The 22,073-nt window shown below is 42.5% G+C and overlaps 1 protein-coding gene across 1 annotated transcript; it reads right to left on the reverse strand.

Annotated features, from left to right (window-relative positions):
* Positions 1-16,688: 16,688 nt before the first annotated feature.
* Positions 16,689-21,458, reverse strand: LOC133883641 (T-complex protein 1 subunit gamma). The gene is made up of 14 exons (XM_062323016.1): positions 21,329-21,458; positions 21,010-21,071; positions 20,683-20,755; positions 20,350-20,417; positions 20,133-20,202; positions 19,962-20,030; positions 19,785-19,856; positions 19,562-19,635; positions 19,179-19,456; positions 18,652-19,036; positions 17,940-18,065; positions 17,609-17,713; positions 17,297-17,371; positions 16,689-17,202 (listed from the first exon to the last, which is right to left on the reverse strand). The coding sequence occupies exons 1-14, from the start codon at positions 21,357-21,359 to the stop codon at positions 17,014-17,016; spliced, it is 1,677 nt and encodes a 558-aa protein (XP_062179000.1). The 5' UTR covers positions 21,360-21,458; the 3' UTR covers positions 16,689-17,013.
* Between the last annotated feature and the right edge of the window lie 615 nt (positions 21,459-22,073).

Consider the following 22,073-nt stretch of genomic DNA (forward strand, 5'->3'; position numbering starts at 1 on the left):
TTGTTGGGCACTAGTGCTTATGTTCCGATGCAGATATCTACATAGAAGATAATATATATATCAATTGTTGTAAAAGTTTAACATTTATTCTATAAAAGTATTGCTTTTGTTACTTCACCTATGATGTCCTTATGTGTGTTGAACATCCTAGGCGCACATATAAATCGTATCTGGTTTTGTCCGTTAAAACCGGATGTGATAGAGGTGGTACCAGAGCCATATTGATCATAGGACGTAAGGCTAGATAGAATAGTCATACCATAAGGTCATATTTTAAAAGTCTATTTGAAAAACGCATTCCCGTGCTTTTCTGACCCCTCAGTTTCTCTCTTCGGTTGAGCAAAATGAATTCCCAACACTTACCTACTTCAACCTATTGAGAAAAATGAATCTCCAACCAGGGGCGGATCCAGAGGGTAGTCCAGGTGGGCCTGGGACTACCCTAAGATCTGATCCAAGTTTAATTCAGTATGTGATCTAGCCTATGGTTCGTCAAAAAAAGGAAAAAAAAGAAAAAACTAATTAGGTGCCTACCCAACACTCTGGCACTAGGTCCATCACTGTCTCCAACACTTCCCTCCCTCCTTTCCAAACCTTTTAGTTGTTGAACCATCCCAATTTCTCCGGTTGAGAAAGATGCACTTGAAGATCTCATTCGATGTTTTTACCTCATATGAAGATTCCAATGATGGAGTTGAAGACCCTTCACTATAGCGAAGAATGATCTGCCACAACACTGAAGGCATGAAGATCTACTTCTGCGCTACTCCTAGTTTTAGTTCTTCGAGTTATAGGAGGATTTTCCCTAATCTTCGAAAATGTTAGAGTGATATTAGTAGTGTGTGCTTGTGTTGTGTGCCTTGTCTGATCTGTATTTTCTGTTTAAGTGCTGCTATACATTGTGAGATGCCTTAGCATCTGGTAACAACGCCATTCATTATATATCTCTATAGTTAATAATATAGCAGAGTTATCTCCTTCTAATCTCTTCTTTTCTTGCCAAACCTTCTGCCTCAATCCCGATCAGATGGTAAACACAAAGAAAGATTAGCTTGGTAAAGGTACCAACAACAATAACAACAAGATCCAGTAGATACCACATCAATTCAACAAGAAACAATTTTTAGAGACGCAGACTCAAACCCTTCAAGGCATGACTCAAAATATGAAAAGTCTACTACAGATTGTTGAAGCTCTGGGTGCAGAAGACAAGCGTAGAAAGCAAGGCAACAACAAGAAGAGAAAGAAAGCCATTGAAGACCATCAAGCAAACAACAGTTCGGCTAGGTTCCACTCTTGAACAAGCACTTTGTTCTATCAACTAGAAAGTTTCACAGGTGGAGAGAAAATTTGCAGAGTACCCCTACATAGAAGGTGTGTTTTTGCTGTGAAGAAAAAGACACTATGCCAATCGATGTCCCATGAGGATTCTTGTACCTGACGATAAGAAGGTGTGTGTCCACTGTGGAGAACCTATGCATTGGGTCAAATGATTTTCCATGAAGTACCTCGCACGGAACTGGATCAACTCCCAAACCCCATATGAAGATCTCAGTTCAACATTCAGACTGTCACGACTTTCATGTTGTAACTTAAGATAGCCAAGATCGATGAAATCCCATCAAGCTCATAGAAGCTCAGTAGGCACAAAAAAAGAGAGTGATATATTCCGTGTCAAAGGCTACATGTCTATCTCCTTCTCATGAACTGGAAATGCATGTCAAAGAAGTCCGCTCTTTTAAGGGGGGTAGACCTTCTAGCCAATCTATTGGTTCTGGAATCCGAAGGAACATAAGTTGTTCTTAGGAATGGCTAGTCAACAAAGGTAATGAGGTAATAAAGTGTAATAAATGAAGGACAGTACCTAGAAGCTGCATTCCGACCACAGAAGTGATTGCTAAGAACAAGTATTCTTTCCTAAGAATTAGGATATGCCTTACAAAATCTTCAAGGATAAAAAGGTCTGCTAAGGTCAATCAACAGATGAGAAGATCATTAAAAAATAAAGAAAATTTATCAGGAGTGCTAAAGCTACGAAATTATTAGGAATCAGAAAGCACTAAGATTTATCATGATCTCAAGGATTGTTATCGGTAGTATGAAAACAAGAGTGATGTAGCAAAGTATATGGTCCTATGTGATATATGTCAAAAAAGTTATAATAGTATATTAGAAACAACTACAACCGTTGAAGATATCAGGAATAGAATATTTGAGAAAATCCAACATACTTAGGGTAATTAATCAAGATTTATCGAGACAGTTGCAAAAGCTGTCAAAAGCAAAGTGAGCAGAGTATGCCAGGGCAATAAGGTTAATACCGAGAAGAAAAAATAATTTGGAAAGAGAGAAGACAACTTGAAGATCAAGATCCCTTATCTCGTTTTTGATCTGCTCGAATCTTGAGGGAGAGATTCCTTTAAGGGGGTAGATTTGTAACACCTTAATTTTCAGAATTTACAACTTTTTAAAATTTTCTAAGATTATTAAATAGCTTCATCAGTAGAATAGATTTAAAACCTATTTTTTTAATCATTCAATCAATATATGTTATTATTTTGTGGGCATTGCATGCTGAGTTTTGTTAGGAGCCAGATAAATGCATTAGAGTTCTTTTTCTCTTTCTTTCTATTTGATTTCGAGTGAAAAATGTTTTAAAAAGGTTTTTGTAAAAATCAATAGTGAATAAGTTAAGGATCTTAATAGTTGAAATTTAAAATTCTCGAATATCATCATCTATTCAATCATTAATCATATAAATCCTTCTCTAGTTCAATTTAAATTTCTCTGCAAAAGTTTCTTTTCTAAACCCTAGATATACCTAAAATGTCTTTGGACTTAATCTTGCTTAAGTCCAAACTCTTAGCCAAATCTTCTAGAAGGTCCAACAAAAAAGATCCATGAAATATGTAGATATTCGCGGAGTCTTGGATATCCTCTTCTTCCCATACAATTTCAGAGTTCAAGACAGCTTCAAATACAAATCTTGACAATACCAAAGTTGTAGATCTCATTGAGAGCTTCGATTTGAACCTATGGAAGTCCTCTTTTGGATAATGGAACTAGGAGTTATGACCCCCGAAATCAGTGTTGCGTATGAGTTCAAACAGTTTATCTTGTCATGTATTTTTTAAAATCAAGATGATGTTTTCAGAAGTTCCAATGAATATCAAAGTTGTAGATCTTTTCGATTACTATAATTTAGAGTCCAGTAATATCCAATTTGAAGTCCGGACAGTGGAGATATCATCCTCAGAATAGAGAGTTACGAAAAAGAAAATCATAACCGACTCGAACTCGAGTCATGTCCGGTTTGGACTCCACCTCAACCAGCCATCACTAACCTTATAAATAGGAGTTGCACGCCCTCTCCTAACCCTATTCCACACCCTAAGCCCTAGAAGTCGCTGCTGCCTTGCCCGTGCGCCGCCGTTCACCGGTGTCGCTGCCGCCCGTGATGCACTACGTCGTCGTCTCCACGAATCCTCCTTCCTCGACCATCGAAGCAAGGTGAGGACCTCTCCTTCTCCTCTCTTACTACTTCTTTACCATCATACTAAGTTCCTAACCAAGCTCTAGCCCTGGCCAAAGCTCGATCTACGTAGTCATGGTCATCACTGTCGCGGACAGTCACGCCATTGCTGATTGACATCGATGTTTCCGGCCGACCATAGGTCTAATCACCATACCCTTTGTCCAGATTGTGCCCCAGGATGTGTCCCATGCCCTCTCCAAACAAATCGTCTATTAGAGCACCGACACCCCTAGGAACACGATCACCATGCCCGCTGCCTCAGTCTGGATGTGTTCTGCATGCACATCAGATTTGCATTCGCGTTCCCTATCAATCCAGAAGCTGTGTGGATGTGCCATCAGCGTCACGGCTTGTCCTATAGAGTATTCTACTTTACCCTATGATTCCTTCACCGTTTGAGGGGTGACATGACCGAAACGTGGTTGCCCACCGCAACATATCATAGCTGTCACCCGCTTCATATCTGCTGATTGTTCTTCTTCTCAGGGGATGATCTACCCAAACCCATGCTATAGCATTGTGTTTCTGGGAAATATGAACATCACTATTTAAATGGTTCCTCAAAACTCATAGCCAATCTACAGGAACGCGAGTGTCTTTGTTGCTGGATTTATTCGCAGTCACCACCAAACCTAGTAGCAGTCGTCTCTATTTTACTGCTACCTTGGATGACCCCTTCCAAAACCGATCATGCCTTTGAGTTAGCCTTTCTACGTTTTACACCATGTATCCCTCGTTTTGCTAAAATGCCACCGAAATCCAGTGTCAATGTCAATGGCCACACGCCCGATAGCTATCTTTGACGAAACATGAGGCACCACCGATATGCAGACTTACCTGTAGTATCCTTAACCTAGAAGCGTAACCCCATCCATTTAATCATGGGTGATCGAGACTAGACCTCATCGTACCTCTTCTTTAATCCAAATCGATGCTTGCATAACATGCCAAGTTAGCACCACATCATCCTCCTTAGTCTAGTCAGCCCTATACTTCTTGAACCATGCATAATGACGTTGTCAAGATTGACGCAATGATTGCATAATAAACTCTTTTCTCATAAGAAGATAACTCCAGTGAACTAGTCTTTCCTTTTCAGCCTAATCCATCTCCCGACAGCTCATTCTCTTTCACCTTAACTCCAATTTAGATGATTCTTGTATCTAAATATTTCTAAAATCATACATATCCAATCATAGTGTTTTTTAAGTGTTCTAATGATATTTGGTATGTTTTTCTTAGTGTTTGCTTTGTGTTGTTTATTAGTAGTTCCTGCGATTAGTCGATAGCGTTCCGGAATAGTTCAAGGGACTTCAAGACCAAGGTTTCATCAACACTGAACAGCGTTGGGTAAAAGGCAAGTGTCCTTGATAATCTTGAACCTATGTGTTAATGTTTTATTTTACAAAATTATATGCAATGTCTGTCAACTTGATGAGTAGTCACCAATGTTAGGATTTACCTAGTTCTTCCTTTACATTTCTTAAAGCCTAAGTGGTAGTTGATATAAGTCTCTTAGGTAGATTTGCTTAGCTATGCTTTTGAAATATTGGGAAGTGTCATATACATGTTTAGTAGATATATGCAATGGTGATGATGAACTTGTTTTAGTAACATGGAACCCTAGGTCTTGGGCAAGGAGTTGGTTTGATAATGGTGGTTCATATGGTGAGCTTGTGGATATGTTCTAAGAAAAGGTGTTAGGTTTTGTTGGTTATTTCCCCGTTGAATAGTCTTGGCCCAAGTGACACATATAAGAATTAGTTCGTGGAGCGATAACCCAAGACATACCGTACCAAACACAAGGTCGACATGAGTAAGACTTAGCATATCGATTAGAAACTTGGCTGGTATTCGTTGGAGTACCAGGACCAAATTGATGGACCATGCTTCGTAGTGATTCTCCTGCCAGCACACCACTGGCGTATGTTAAGTGTTTCACGAACAGGCAACATGAAAATCATGACTCGTGGCTAAAAGTTAGACAACCTCTGCAAAGTGTAAAACTGTTATAATAGTCGTACCCACTATTATGGGAGACTTGGATCCTCACATAACTAGTTGGTCATGATAATGGTTTGGCTATAGGTTGATGATACATGTGATGGTTGGAAAGTTATGGTTTGTAAGGTGGTTAGCCTTGGGTGATGTTTAGTTGTTGGGTTATATTCACTTAATAACTGCTTAATGCTTTTGAATTATATTACTATTTTCTTTAGTCGCACTTACACAAATATACCATGTGTTAGCCTATTCTTGTTGTAAGACTATATATCATTATCTTTTTCACACTTGCTGAGCGTATCATGTGCTCACACTTGCTATTTTCTCTATCTCATGCGATATGCATGGTGCTGCTCAGTGAATGAAGATGTTGAAGATTATCAAGACGAGGTTGTGATGTTCTAGATGCGTGCTTCCTGGTCAGTTGCCTGCGGTGTTGTTGGGCACCAGTGCTTCTATTTCGCTGCAGATATCTGCATAGAAGATAATATATGTCAATTGATGTAAGAGTTTAACGTTTATCTATAAAAGTATTTATTTTTTTACTTCACCTGTGACATCCTTATGTGTGTTAAACATCATGGGTACACATAAGTCACATCTGATTTTACCCGTTAAAACCAGGTGTGACACTGCCCTACCCGTTGCGCATTGCCACCACCAAACCAGCTTGCCTCGACGACCTTCCCTTCAACCCTGATACAAACCCCAAACCTTAACCCCTAGTACCCAAACCTCACCGAGTGTCGTGCCCAATAGTGATTGTCGATGGGAGTCACAGGTGATTTCAGTTGACTAACGTTGCATCTTCCCCTATTATTTGGGTGTATGCTTGAGAAATGTTAGTTAACTTTTCGTGATCGCTATTTTAGGGCTCCTTTAGAACAAATGATTTTTGTCGGAATTTTACACCATTTGAATCCTATGTGAATTTTTTATATGGCCCTTTGAATTGAAGGTTTGAGCATGTTAGAATCCTATGAAATTCGTATGTAATGCCTCAATCCTTGAGAATTTTAGAGAAAATCTAACATGAGCTTCAGCCTTTGAAAAGTTACCTTTGTTTTTGTCTTTCCTCGAATTTCTGTGTTTTTCCTACGATCCATACAAATGATATTTCATGCGGTTTTCTTGTGAGTCCCTAATCACGTTGACAAGCTCACATTAACCTGTCATTTTTGGATGCAATTCGGGATTTTTTTTCATTCCAATGTATTTTAAGAAGATTTAAAAAGAGATAGGCAACTCCAATTCTATGCCTTTTCTTATTCCTACATTTTTTATAACTCCGCGTTCTAAAGAGGTCCTAGTGTAGAGACAAACATACCAACCCAAAACAACTGTAAATGACCGTCATAATATACCTAGCAATTATTTTGCACTAGAATTTTGAGAATTGCAAGGAACAACAGTCCACCATCAACTAGGATTCATTTCATTGGAAAGCTAACCAGTTATATGGACTCGCTACTACCCAGGTTTAGCCAAGTAGTTCACCCTATAAATAGCCAACGGCAACAATGGCAAAAATACGAATTTGTACAATATACGTGAGCGTATTTACTGAAAAGGACAACTGTTTTCTGTATTTACAAATTTAGCACTTGTATTCGGCGCATGGTGTGTCAAAAATGGTTTTTCGGGACACGGTGTACCGAAAAAGTCATTTTTGGCACACCGTGTGCCGAATACAGTGCCGAATAATGGTGTGCCGAAAATGACTGTGCCGAATACAGGCAAAGCGTATTTCGACACACATTGTGCCGAAAATCAAGTGTATTCGGCACACTATGTGCCGAAATACATGTTTTCTTCGTGCCGATTTAGCTCTTCATTTTATGTAACGATGTGTTGCTATTTCATGTGATTTGGGCTGTGCATTTTATGTAACAAAATTAAAAATTAGTTGCTAATGTAACTGTACATTTCAAAATGCATGAGTAAGAAACCATATAGTCTCTAAGGCGGCGGACAGTCTTAACACTTAGGTATATTCGAACATGCGCAACATTAACCCTTGTATTAGTGATCATCTCAAAATGGCGGCGGAAAGTGATGATGTAGATTAGTGAAATCGTCGAGGCATTGGTGGCATGAAATCATCGTCGTCGTCGTCTTCTTGAGGTATCACGGTACGAGCATGTGCTATTGTATTGTTCGTTGAACCTTCTATTGTGTGGCTGGTGGAACGTCGAGATATAGGTGGCATGAAATCGTAGTCGTCGTCGTCTTGAGGTATCACGGTACGAGCACGTGCTCTTGTATTATTCGTTGAACCTTCTCCTGTGTGGCTGGTGGAACACCGAGGCATTGGTGGCATGAAATCATCGTTGACTTGAGGTATCACGGTACGAGCACGTGCTCTTGTAGTGTTTGTTGAACCTTCTCCTGCGTGGCTGGTGGAACGCCGAGGCATTGGTGGCATGAAATTGTCATCAGCTCTTGTACCCCTTGGGTTCGCTGATCTTCGTCATCTTCTACGCGAACCAGGTAGCATACCCCCGCTGAAGAGCATTTGCATTGCCAAGAAGTGTGGGATTTCTTTGTTGATTAACTCTGTGTCTTCTAGGAACACCTAAAGTAAAAGAGGGGTATTCGAATCAATAGCAATAAGATAAGTATTGTGATCAAATAGAAAATGACGAACCTGTATGTGGGATGTATATTGGTCGGGCAACATCGCCATCCTTCTTTGCCTCATACAGAAACCCAGCACAGAAGGATGGTCGGCTAGTTCGCAAACCCTAAGGTATATTTGGCGGCGCTCATGGAAGAGGGCCCTAAGGTCGTCGGTTGTTACATATAGAAGTGGAACGGTGAACGCAGAACATGGTTGTCTTGCATTCAATTTAGACACAGCTGGGATTAGGTTGCTCTCTTTGAAGGGATCATCCTTTCCTCCACGCACAACCTGCAAGTAGGCAGTTAATGCTTTATCGATCGTTGTATGTGTCTATGGGAAGCCAATACTAGAATTTCTCGCCATATAGGTATTGAGATTTCCCTGTAACTTTTTTGCTCTGCACCAAAGCACGAATTGCTGGTTATTTAATAAACATTAAACATGTATGAAATATCATAAATGATATATACAAATGCTTAATAAGTTGCTGATAAATAAGTTATGTGTCCTAATTAGTTGAAAAAGATTATGTAAATTAAATGTAATTACTTGAACACTGAAGTGTATGGTATAGTACAAATGAGTACATAATATAGTGAATAACACTTAGTACAGATGAGTACACAATATATTGCACTAGCTCATTAACGACGCCGACCCCGCAAGCAATCCCCATGAGTGTAAGCGTTTGGCAGGTGTGTGTCACACCCAGTTTTAAGACCAAAACCAGATGTAAACTATATGTATGCCAGGATCAATTTATTCATACATATAGCGACGTCATCAGTGCATAACAGACACAGTGCTTTTTATTACAACATTATTTAATACAAAATGACCACACCCGGGTCTAAAAGAAAAATACACCACAGCGGAAAAGAACAGCGTAGCTCCATGCCAACAGGCAGCCGACCGGGAGCTCCACAAGCCTAGAACTCGGCATCATCTTCAGGGAAATCATCCTCAGGGAATTCTTCAAAAGTTTCACCTTCTGAAACAGCAAGCGTGAGTATTTCCAATACTCAACAAGTGGGGGAAAATTAAATTTGATATGGTGGCTTGAATCAAGATTTCCTAATCTCTAGGGTTTCATTTGCATAAAAGCTGAACTATGGAAAAACAAAATTTCATTTTAAAAAGGAAAAGGTGCACAAAAGATTTTCTTTAACCTCCGAGAATTCAACCAATTCTCAACTATGAAAGACATACACCCGACTAATCATGTGAGGGTCCATGCTGCTCATAACCGTGAGCACGGCTGAATATTCAATTTGACACTCTGCAGAGATTGTACACTTTACCCACGAGTCATGATCTTCTCTGTTGCCGGTACCTTACACACTTCCGAGGTGTGCGCCAAGAGACCACTACGAGGCTTTTCCAAAGAGTCTCCCAGTATGCACTTGCCCACTGAGGATTCACCGCCGTACATAAGTGGAGTAACCCTCCACCCCAGAAGCCCCCTCTTGTGTCGGGTAGAATCGGGAAGTAACCCTTCCTTATCTACACATCCAATTGGCTCATGCAACACTGGGAGAACATCTAATTACTAGACCAAGCCGTACCATATTGGTCTTGTGGTTGTTCTATTTGCCATGGATGGTCGCTCTACGAACCGGTCCTTAAAATGGTCTGGGCAAGACCGTTAATAATCTCATAAGGGTAGATTACCAAACATTTCCAATCAACCAACCATGCTGAGAATAACCCTTTCTTGCCCAAAACCCTAATTATTTTTGTCGTTAACTCCCTTAACAACATCAGTTTTCATGTCAAACTTCTTACATCAACTTTTAGTTCACAACTCATGATTCATCACCTACATGCTACAGGTTTATCTAAAAGCATGGCTAAGCATATACATGATGTTATTTTAAGGATAAAATATCTAAAACTAACACTAGTATTTGCTATACTACCCATTTTGTAAAACAATATGCATATTGGATAAATACTATCTTTATATAAAAACTGGGTTCGCAACATGGTCAAGACACTTGCCTTCAATGAAGTGATGCACAGGTCCTTCAAAATCCTCTAACTGGAAGTTCCCGAACTCCTGGACTGAATCGTCTACACGAGCACACAATCATACATAAGAACAGTACACCAAACAGTCCTAAAACTAGTGGAAACCCTATAAATAGAATCTACACATTGCTACAAGAATATGAGCGCAAAGATCGCCTAAATCGGAGCTACGAGCAAAAAGTGGTGAGCGTTTGAAGTTCCAGGGGTGTTTCTCCAATTTTTCTTCATATCAGAGAAAATCCGAATTGTTTTTATACTGGAAATTGGATTTATGATGTCATAAACATTTATTGATTTATTCTTCTATTAGAAAAGGATGTGAAATGGGTTCATGAGCCCATGGACCAGGGCCGGAAGGCCGGTCCACGGTGGTCCGAACTTCAAAAACAAAGGGGGTTTTAATCCTGGCCGTAGAAGGGCGATCGGACGACCGAGATTGATCCGGGTTCGGTATGGCGGCGCGAACGGCGGCCGATGGCGGTGGGGTGGTCGGAGTGCGGCCGGAGTTAACCGAATCGGGCTTCGGCGGCCAGGCTACTCCGATGAGCGGCGGAAAGGAGTGAGGGGAGTCCGGCGAACTCACGTCGAGCAAAAGGAAGGCCGGAGGGGTGTCGGGGTGACCGGATGACGACGAGGGCGGCGGCGGCGGTCGGTGCAGCGGCGGAAGGGAAGCTCCGGCGCTCGAACGACAACGACGAACCGCGAAACCGACACCGGAGGGTCCTGCGAAGATGATGAACTAGTCAATTTGGCCGGAGACAGTTCGGTCATGAAGAACGGCGTCGGTGGAGCTCCTCACCGGAGAAAATGGCGATGGCAATCCGAGAGAGAGAAGAAAGGGCGTAGATGGTTGGACAGGGCGTGCAAGAGAACGGCGAACTCAGTGGCATCGGATTTTATAGAGGGGAAGGAAGGGGGAGGGATGCACGGCCGGCCGGCCGGCCGGCCGGACTTCAATGTCGGAGCTAGCTCCATACGGACGGAAACGGCAACGGACGCCCGTTTCACCAAATTGAAGAAGGGAAAGAAGGGGGAGGGGCACGCGCACGTGGCAGAGGCAGTTCGGGGCGGGGAGATGAACGTGGGAGGCCTCAATTGAAACCGGCGGCGACGGTGCTTAAACAGGGAGGCGGGCGGACGGAGGTGGGAGAAGGAGAGCCGTCGGCTCGGTTCAGCGCGCGGCTCGGCTGCTGGCTTCAGCTCGGGTGGGGCCCACGTGGCAGAGGGAGGCGACCGGCTCGGAACGCCAGCAGGCCGGCTCAGCCTGCGGGCCGACACGGAGAAACGAAGGTCGGCGGCCCATGCGGGAGAGAAAGAAGAGGGGAGGAGGGGGGTTTGGGCCAAGGAAGAGAGAATTCGGTCCGAGAGCATTTTTCCTTTTAGGAATTCTTTTTCCAATTTGATTTCAAATCAATTTCAAATGAGGTTTTAAAGCGGCAAAACCTAGCGAAATTTGCAAACATTTTTCCACCCAATAAAACCTTATTGCATTTACAATGGCATGAATGCAATCAAACAATTTTTCTAGGCCAAGTTAAATTTAGAAATTAATTTCCTATTGAGCTAAGTTGCAACGCCTGATTAATTTCTAGCAAAATTTTAAATTATTGCAAATATTGAATTTTTGGGTGTTACAGTGTGTGGCCCTCATCCCAGTGGCCTGAGCTGGCCCCTGCCACATGTGCCCTTGGTCCTCATCTTCATCGTCATGCTGTGTTCCAACTCCACTGAATGTGTATCCAAAACCGCTAACTCGGCCCTGCATGTAACACGATGTAGGATCGTCATGCAGGAGTGTTCCTGCCGGTAGTACGTGCTCGGTTGGAGTCCGAAATGCTGAAGTCTTAGCTTTCTGGTACCACTGTGAACTCTCAGGTGCATCGGGATATTGGGGGTATTGGCCGCTCAGTAGCTCGGTGAAGCTACTCGCTTGCAATGCAACAGCCCAGTCAAAATCTTGAGTGTCGCTCCAGGTGGGCGTCTGCTGCATGCAGTCATTGACGTCCTCGTGGTGAGATGATAATCCTGGTGGAGTTGTCTGCGTAGCCTGAGTAGGTTGTGTGAACGGAGGGGGCTGGGAACCCAATGTACACTCCTCGGGAGCAGGAGCCTCGGTCACCTCCTCGGCTCCAGCACAAGAACATGTCACATGATGGGCCGCAGACGAAGGTGCCTCCCGTGAATATGCCTCATGAGCACTGGATGAGCGCATGCTGTGGGAGGCACAGGACGGGTCCATGGCGGGTACGTCGTAGCCGCTAGAACGCGGGGCGCAACCACCTAGACCACGTATCGCGAACAAAAGGCGAGACCCTCTCATCCTCATGTAGTCCCGGAGAGGGTGCTGATCCCTTCGCGTGGCTGGCCCACTCGCTTCCCCACATGCATGCTCTGCATGCCTATGCATTTCGTACCCCGCTTCAATCTGTAGTTGTTGAGAGTTATGTCAGTAATATGGATGAGAAACTAATGAAAATCGTTATAAGTACAACATCACTTACCACCACATGAAGAAGCCGGGCACAATCTTCGAGGGAGGGTCTGGGGGCTGGCGGTGCATTGCCGCTGAGTAAGGTGGGACGCATTTGTGACTGATACCACAAAAGGTACTCCCAGTACATGCTATCGTCGTACTGTCCCACAGGAACGACGACATCCACTGGGCCAGACTCCATCCATCGGGTTATGTGCTCTGCATTAATCTCCGACCAGACGTGTGTGCCTGTGTTTCCTTGGGCACTCACCCGCACTATATCCTGAAGTGTACCGACAATGACACATGATCTCAAATTCATTGTTGGCCCAGTCGTAGATCCTAGTCCGATGAAAGTGTGCCTTACTCCTCCTTCTGGATAAGATTTCCTCCACCTTAGGTGCAAACCGCGTGCTGCACTCCATTGCAGCTATACCACGGTCTCGAAAGTAGTCAGCCGTCCTATAGAATGTGAGCTCAATTATGGTACACAACGGGAGGCCGCGTACACCCTTTAGGACATTGTTGAACGCCTCCACTATGTTCGTTGTCATGATCGTATACCTATTATAAGAGACAATAATTTTAGATGCGATATTTTCGTGACCAAAAGTAAAATACGATCTTTCAAACGCTATGTTCTAACCTGGAACCATGAGTATCATGGATTAGTGTCCAATGCTCCGCCGGCTTTCCCGCTATCCACTGGCTAAACGTAGCACGTGAACGACTAATGATGGTTTGGTCCCCCACCATTTGCGTCTGCAGATGGTCCTCCTGTGCTTCCTGCTCTGCCATCATCTTACGAGTGGTCTCATCTAACTCTCGTCATATCTCATTGAACTTAGCCTGCTGGTTCTGAAGACATAACCCTTTGAACCTCTTCACAAGACCCTTGTTGTGGTACCTTGAGTAAAGGTTCGCACCTAAGTGTCACATGCACCACCTTCTCTCCACATCAGGCCAAGCAATGGAGGGGTTTGTGCTGTCATGCAGCACATCCAACGCATGCAAGGGGCCCTTGTTACGATCTGGGATGATGCAGACTCGTTCCCTATTGCCGACAACACGTGTCCTCACCAAGGTGAAGAACCACAACCAACTATCATTTTTCTCACTCTCAACCATTGCATACGCGAGAGGAATGATCTGATTGTTTGCATTCGCCGTCATCGCTGTCATTAGGTTACCATGGTACTTGCCGCTAAAAAATGTGGCATCCACACATACCACCGGCTTGCAATGTCTGAAAGCTTCGATGCATTGGCCAAAGGACTAGAAAAACCTAATGAGCTATCGGTCAGTGGTGCTGTATGACCTATCCTCCAGCCTGATCGGCTCATTTGCCATGGGCCACTGGGTCTCAGGATTGGTCATGGCAATCTTCTGCAGTAGCCTCGGTGCGTAGCGGTATGACTCTTCGAAACTTTCAAACAACATCTTCAACGCCTTCTGCTTCGCTCGCCACACGGTGTGGTAATTGATCAGCATACCCGTCTTAGTCTGTACCTCCTCCGTAATGGATTTGGTGACAAACATATGTTTGTGCCAACAAAGATGATGAGTAGTTGGGCTATGAACCTCGCATCAACAGCGTGGCTCACATTCCTAACAGCCTCTTCGCTGCATGTATGTGGGGTGTGTCTACTCAGGACAAAATAGTTCTCGTGCTTTGGCTTATGAGCTCATACGAAGTAAGGACAAGTCGGGTGCTTGGTACACCTAACCTCATACTCCGTATGGTTAAACCGGGCACACTTGTGGTCCCTTCTTGTGATTACAGCATAGTTGCTGATAAAGTGGATGACCTCCTCCCTGTTCTGAAACCGTTGTCCCACCTGGATGTCGCTATTCTAGTATCCCCAATTAGATAGGGTGTTATACTCAACGATGGTATAATTTAGCAGCCTAGCACCATGAAAGTACTGGATCGCCGGCATCGGGTCATTGTTGTCAGCACCTTCTTCGTCGCCACTACTACCGGCTTCATCATCCATGCATCCTACATCTATCTCACCATGGTCCACTTCGGGTCCATCCGTACCGGAAGTGCCCTCCCCGACATTCCCTCCCGCCTCATCATGCTCACATTATGGTCTGATCCCTCCACAGTAGGCACCGCTTCACTATGTTTACGTACACTCCAATTTCAAAGTTCTCCTCTAATGTCTTGCATAAGTACAAGACCCATGCGTTGTTCCTTCTCACATCGAACAGCGTATGGACAATGAGCGAGCTGTTTGGCACAAGCCGTGGCCTGACACCCTCTAAGACAACATTGTAGGACTGCTGGTTTAGATGCAAAAGGCTCATAACATGTGTTTGTAAGCTTTCTAGATCAATTGGTAGCTCAACCGTACTCTCTACGTGCTAGCAGTTCTGAATTAACACGAGTCTCCCATGCAAAACAGTGGGACGTTCTCCATAATAAATATGGATAGTTATAGCATCTCTGCTAAACAAACGTAAATGGCCAAATAACTACTTAGATGTATGTTATATACCTACTCTATTTTAGCAACTTAATATCATTTAGCCAATGTATTCGAACGGAATAAATACTCTACTCGCTCTAATTACATTTTCTAATCTAAATATTACGATTAATGTTACACTACAGTTGCTTCTATTGCGAGATCATACAATATGCAAATATTATACCTACTCTATTTTACCAACTTAATATCATTTAACCAATGTATTCGAACGGAATAAATACTCTACTTGCTCTAATTATATTTTCTAATCTAAATATTACGATTAATGTTACACTATAGTTGCTTCTGTTGCGAGATCATACAATATGCAAATATTATATCTACTCTATTTTACCAACTTAATATCATTTAACCAATATATTCGAATGGAATAAATACTCTACTTGCTCTAATTATATTTTCTAATCTAAATATTACGATTACTGTTACACTATAGTACCGTCTATTACGAGATCATACAATATGCAAATATTATACCTACTCTATTTTAGCAACTTAATATCATTTAACCAATGTATTCGAACGGAATAAATACTCTGCATGCTATAATTATATTTTCTAATCTAAATATAAGTACATACATAATCTAGGATCAAAATAACTAGATTCTGTTACGGCATCATAAAATATGTAAATATTATACCTACTATATTTTATCAACTTAATAATACTCTAATTCCTCTAATTACATTTACACAACTAAATATTACATACATACATAATCTACGTACTTACTATTACAGAAGGTTGTCCCCTTCACGTGCTGCTGCACTGTAGCTCCTCGTGCTCGACTGCTGCTTCAAATGTTGCTCGCGCTCGCGCTAACCTGCTGCTCAGCTCACGCAGCGCCGTCGCTCTGCTCGCCATCGTTCTGCTCACCGTCGCGCTTGCTTGCAGAGAATGGAGCACGCGCTGCCATTTATAGCAGCGTTGGCAGCGCTGCCCGACGGTCGCATGCAAGAAAAACATGCTAGCCGACATGCCCATAGGAAAAGCGAAAAGGAAAAACAAAAAGGAAAAGGAAAAAGGAAAAGTAAAAAGAAAAAATGAAAAGAAAAGAAAAAGTAAAGCGCGACGCGACACGATAGAAAAGTGTATTTCAGCACACCGTGTGCCGAATACACTTGATTTTCGGCACACGATGTGCTGAAATACGCTTTTGCCTGTATTTAGCACACGGTGTACCGAATACAGGTCATTTTCAGCACATCGTGACTGAATTCGGCACATCATACTTTTTCGGTACACCGTGTCCCGAAAAGCCTTTTTCGACACACGTGCGCCAAATACAGGTGCTACAATCCTAAATACAGAAAAAAATTATCTATTTCTTTAAATACACTAACGTATACTGTACAAAATCGTATTTAATATTCATAGGACATGGATATACCACTGCACTACGTTGATACATCCTTCCAATAATAAGACTGTCGTCGAGTCACAAGCACAGAAATGAGTTATAGACAACATAGTCACCCGAACTTGTACTCATCATAGTACCGGGCATGAGAACTGATAACAAATACCAAACACATACCAAATTTATTGCATACAATGCGTAGAGTCAGCCATAAAAGGAGCTAGCTTCGTCCACACTTCCCAGTATGGGTTCAGCACCAGGTCTAAAACAAAATGAACAGCAGCCAACCCTGCAGAACCTAGGATCCCAAAGCCTCAAACCACTCGTCAACCACAAAAAACGGGTACATTTTCAAGCTAGGACTATAGCCACGAATAAAAACTCAAGTATAATACAACTCAGCTCAACGTGCTTAGCTAACCGTTCTCCTTCAGAAACTATTCTGGCCTTAGTAAATAACTTCCCAGTGTGGGTTCAATACAACAGCTACTCTGGGATCATCTGTTCATTGTCTGCATCACCCTCCGTTTCAATCTGGGGTTGCTTTGACGCTGAGGCTCCAGGAGCCTGCTTCTTCTTGATACCACTGACAATGTCATCAATTCTTAAAAGCATGCAGGCAGCCTCAATAGCCGTCTTGAACGTCTGTGCTTTGACACTGTAGGAGTCCCAGATCTAAAAAAGGGCAACATTGTGGTGCTTAGACATGCACACTAACATTAGGACAAACTAGCATATAGCATGTATGCGGATAAAGGGAGAGATGTACCTTTCGCTCTTCCATATCAACAATATCACCACTCCTTCCATCAATGCCAACCCAGGCATTTTCACCATTAGCATGCTGAAGCAACAAGAGGCCATAGGTGTCATAAATTTTAAGCATCTATTATTTAATAAGAGCAGTCGTCTTAATCATAACAAAATCTAATATAAGACTAGTTATCCTACAAACCCAAGTATTTTTCTTGAAAAGCACAGCTTATGATTCTTCTGGTAGAAAGCCAGCACTTACAAGCAGGGTCATCTACACATAAACAAAAATTGCCCCTCAATTAATAGAAAAGATTAAGATTGTTACCTTTCCCTGGAGTTGTGTCATCATCCTAATAACATTCAAACCGCAATTTTGGGCCAAAGTTCTTGGAATTGCCTCAAATGCTAAAGCAGCAGCTTCATAGGGCCACTGATACAAACAAATAAGTAAATAAATCAGAATCCAAGCCTTGTTGGTGTTAGACATTAAAAAAAGATATTTTTCTCCAGTGCAATGACCCATCCAGAACAGCAATATCCTGCATGTTTATGATGTACTTTTGCACCATTTATGTGAATACACACTGGCATTAAGCATCCACGAAAATGGCTTGATCAATCATGACTAGAGACAATTAACAGAAACAAAACAATACCTTTTCAACACCTTCGACTGAAGAACTCTTCTGCTTCAACATAGCTGATACAGTCAATTCGGTAGCACCACCTCCAGGTAGGAGTTTTGGGTTTTTCAAAATGTTCCTTGCGACAGACATGGCATCCTGCATTTAAAATGAAGCGTAAACAGACCATTATGTTGCCCTAAAATGTTAGCATACACAGACCATTGGTATCTTTAGGATCGTCCTATACATATAGCTGAGTTCCATATAATTATCTCACCCCAAAATAAAATGAAAGGATATATGTATCCTAATACAAAAAGCATACTGGGAAAGTTAATAAGGGACATCAAAACAGAAGTCCAATGAGAGCAATACAACGCTGCTTGCTTTGCCTGGCGCAGCAAGAAATCAAGCGTTCAGATCCCTTGCTCACTGCCTCAGTGCCTGCGCTCGCCTCGCCAGCCCGAGAGAGCCAAATTCGCTCTCCGACACTGGCAAGGCTAGCCTTGCCGAGCCGAGCGAGGCGAGTGGGCAAGCCAACCGAACATGCCCATAATCAGTTGTGTAGGTTGCTTAGATGGTCAAAATGATCTTACTAGCCATCAAGGAAACAAAATAAATTGGACATTGAGGATGACTGAGATCATATTAATATGTGTCTACCAACTAATAAAAAGGAAGGTCTTTAAACTATTTTCTCAAGGAGTAGAGAATGCATGGAGATTGGGTAAGGAAGAAATACCTGCAGGTTCCTCTCAACTTCATTCAAGACATCCTTGCTTGCTCCCCTCAACAGAACAGTGCACGCCTTGGGATCTTTACAGTCAACGATGAAGGCGAAAAATTCATCACCTATCTTCTTGACCTCAAAGAGGCCAGCACCTGTTCCCACATCAGATTCTTGAAGCTCTTCGGGCCTGTTCACAATAACTGCTCCGCAAGCCTTAGCAATCCTGTTGTTGTCAGTTTTACGAAGTCTACGAATCGCAGTAACACCAGCCTTGCTCAAATAATGGATAGCAAGATCACTGAGTCCTTTCTCTGTGATGACTAAATCAGGCTTGAATTTTAGAATTTGTGCACATAAGTTCTTTATGTATTCTTCCTCCATCTCTAGCAGAACCTGCCTGAAATAAGTAGAAGTTTGCCTCATAATCCTCCTTAAAAGTTTACCAAATTATTTTAATCTATGCACCCATTGCAGTTCAATAGGATTGCTATAGTTCATGTATACATGGGCACTAAAAGTTAAACGTAGGAACCTCTTACCAATCTTCTTCCTTCATCAATTCAGCATTGGTCTGATTTTCTCCTTTCTTATACTCAACAGGGCAGTCCAGCAGGATGATACGTGGGTTAACTATCTTTCTTCTCATTTTTCCAGGAGTCACAACATCCTTATTGATCATAACTCCTTTAAGAACCCTAGAATCCTCCAACTGGCCACCAGGAACCTTTTCTACTTTAATATATTTCTTGATATCAACTTCGCGCATACCCTGACCAAGGTCAACGCCTGCTGTTGTAGTAGCATCGATAGCAAGGTCCTGAGTACAGCAAATAAGATATCAGAAACAATAAACTGAACAAAGTAAAAAACTAAGGTGTGATTAGCTGGTAGTTGAAGTCTCACATAAAAGAATGGTACTTACAGCAATAAGGTCACCAAACTGGCCAGTGAATTTTGTACCAATGGAGCTCTTCACAAGGCTTAGCATTGCCCCACCTACATTATGGTATATCTCAATGACATCAGTTTATTATATATAACATGGTCTACGTAAGAGGACAGAACTAACTTGTCCAAGAAGCAAAAGTATGGAATTGGCAGAACAATGCAATTAAAGTGAAATTATAACTTCCATGTAAACTTACGATCATTCACATCGACAGGCATTGAAATCTTGTCAAGAACAGCTAAAGCGTCTTCAAGCGCTTTGGTGTATGCTGAAAATGTGGAATGGTACAAGTTTCAAAACTAATAAGAAATCAAGAGAGAAAAAATAAGTCTTACTCCAGCAAACTGAGGCCCTGAGAACAAAGGAATCTTACCTCGGCAAATAACAGTAGGATGGTAGTTCTTGTCAATGAATGCTTGTGCAACATGGAGCATCTCACCAGCTAGCATTTGAAAAATTAAAGGCAAGTTAATCATAAAATTGTTATTCATCATAACTATCAACTTAAAATTGCCAAAAAGAAAATGTCAGAGAACATGCACACCTAGAACAATGACAGAGGTGGTGCCATCACCCACTTCTTCATCCTGTGTGCGGCTTAGTTCAATCATAGACTGCCAAGAAAACAGAAGCAACAAAGTTAGACAGGAGTTGCAGTATGAGTTCATCCATTCTACAAAAAAAAAAAAAAAAAAAAAAGTGATAGCTGGCCTTCATCAGCAGTGCAACTAACATATAAAGAGCACCAACATCTGGCATACCTTGGCAGCAGGATGTGCAATGTCTATTTCCCTCAATATAGCGTTGCCATCATTAGTAACTACAATACCTACAAAAGCAGAAATAGCCGAATCATAATAAAACACTGTAAAGACAGAAGAAAAGGTAAATGCATACATGAATACATGTAATTTACTAAGCCAGATTGATGCAATTTCATCACATACAGGAGATCAATGTTCAATTACCCAGTATGCCAGTACCCACAAATTTCTTCAACACAAAATGTTTGATGTAATATTTTGTAATCATCAAGTACAAAGTGCAAATGACAACAATATGATGCATAGACTAGATTTGAGTCTTTGACGCACCTCCACCAGCATCCAGAAGCATCTTCAACATGGATCTGGGACCCAAAGTAGTGCGAATAATGTCTGCCACAGCCTGCAAAGCAAATATTAACACGCATCTTTACCTTAACAGTAGAAATTCAGTACAAACAACAAATGGCTAACTGCAGTCCTCAACAAAACAAGTAGCACAACATGAGAAGACATCATCTAGAAGAGTTTCTTAACGAAAAACATATGCGGGCCTTATGGTCCAACCAACTCAACAGAGAAATGAAGAGCTTCCACTGGACTAAATCAAACTTCTACACGGCAGCAGCAAGTGAAGCAAAGCCTAATAGTCCTCACCTTGGCGGCCTGTATGTTGGCCTGGTGCACCTTCGCGCCAGACTCCCGCTTCAGCGAGTCCTCTGCTCAAACCAAACCAGAAGACACAAAAGAGATCAGACAAATTTCGCACAAACACAAACGGGGGAAATCAGATCAGCTTAAACAGAACCCTAAGAACCGAACCGCGGGTTCCTACGGTGGGATGACAAGTACCGTCACAAGCAACCACAAAAACGGCCCACACCAAAATCTAGAAGCGAGGAAACATCTGCTCGAAATCGAAACACCCGGGCGGCGCGCACGCCGTAGGAAAGGGAGTGGGTGGGAGGGCACTTACTCAGCACGAGGACGGGGGCGTGCAGCGCCATAGCGGTCAAGCGCGACGGCGGCGAGCTGGGGAGTGGAGAGGAGGGTGGCTGCTGCGCCGCGGGATCTTTCGAGCTTTCGAGTCGAGGGTTCGTTTGGGGGGGGGGGGGTTCAAGTGAAACCCTTCGCCGCCTTGAGAGGGTTCGGCTTCTCACGTGCTTCCGGCGTGCGGCCTCGGGTCCCCTAGAGCCTGGCAGTGGGGCCGCTGATCGGGTGTTTTGAACGACTGTTGGGCGGGCATGGAGATCTGGACTGGACGGGCTGGGACGGGAGGACGTGGGTAGCGAACTAGGGAGAGGCGCGTGGGATGATTTTTTTCAATATTTGTAGGCAACAAGATAGGTGACATCTTATATGCCAAGTCAACATGACGGCTCTCTGATGTGGCACAAGACAATAGCTTCCTAAGGTTGCTGAAATCTATTTATGGTGTCGACCTGTGGTTGTTTTGGTTTGTGGCATAGTAACGTCGGCCGGCCGTGCGTCGTCATTCGTTGTTGTTAAAGTATTTTAATGTCCATCGTAATTTGATATTTTTGAGATATTTTTATATGCGAAATTATCGGTAAATGAAGATTGAACACGGTGATTTCAATCGGAGCTGCTATATACAAGGTGGTATATATGGTACATGATCATTCTAACATATCCATATACCCCTTTAAACCTAACATGCCTTAAAAAATATAAATGACATGATTACAACATCAACTCTA

The sequence above is a fragment of the Phragmites australis genome, chromosome 10 (genome assembly GCF_958298935.1).
Source record: "Phragmites australis chromosome 10, lpPhrAust1.1, whole genome shotgun sequence".
Taxonomy (NCBI): Eukaryota; Viridiplantae; Streptophyta; class Magnoliopsida; order Poales; family Poaceae; genus Phragmites; species Phragmites australis.

Excerpts from the sequence above, each read along its gene's own strand:
- LOC133883641 (XM_062323016.1), bottom strand. The coding sequence starts at position 21,359 with ATGGCGCTGCACGCCCCCGTCCTCGTGCTGA. Across the intron at positions 21,072-21,328 it reads CGCCCCCGTCCTCGTGCTGA|AGGACTCGCTGAAGCGGGAG; the intron begins GTAAGTGCCCTC and ends TGGTTTGAGCAG. Across the intron at positions 20,203-20,349 it reads TTGCACATCCTGCTGCCAAG|TCTATGATTGAACTAAGCCG; the intron begins GTATGCCAGATG and ends TTTTCTTGGCAG.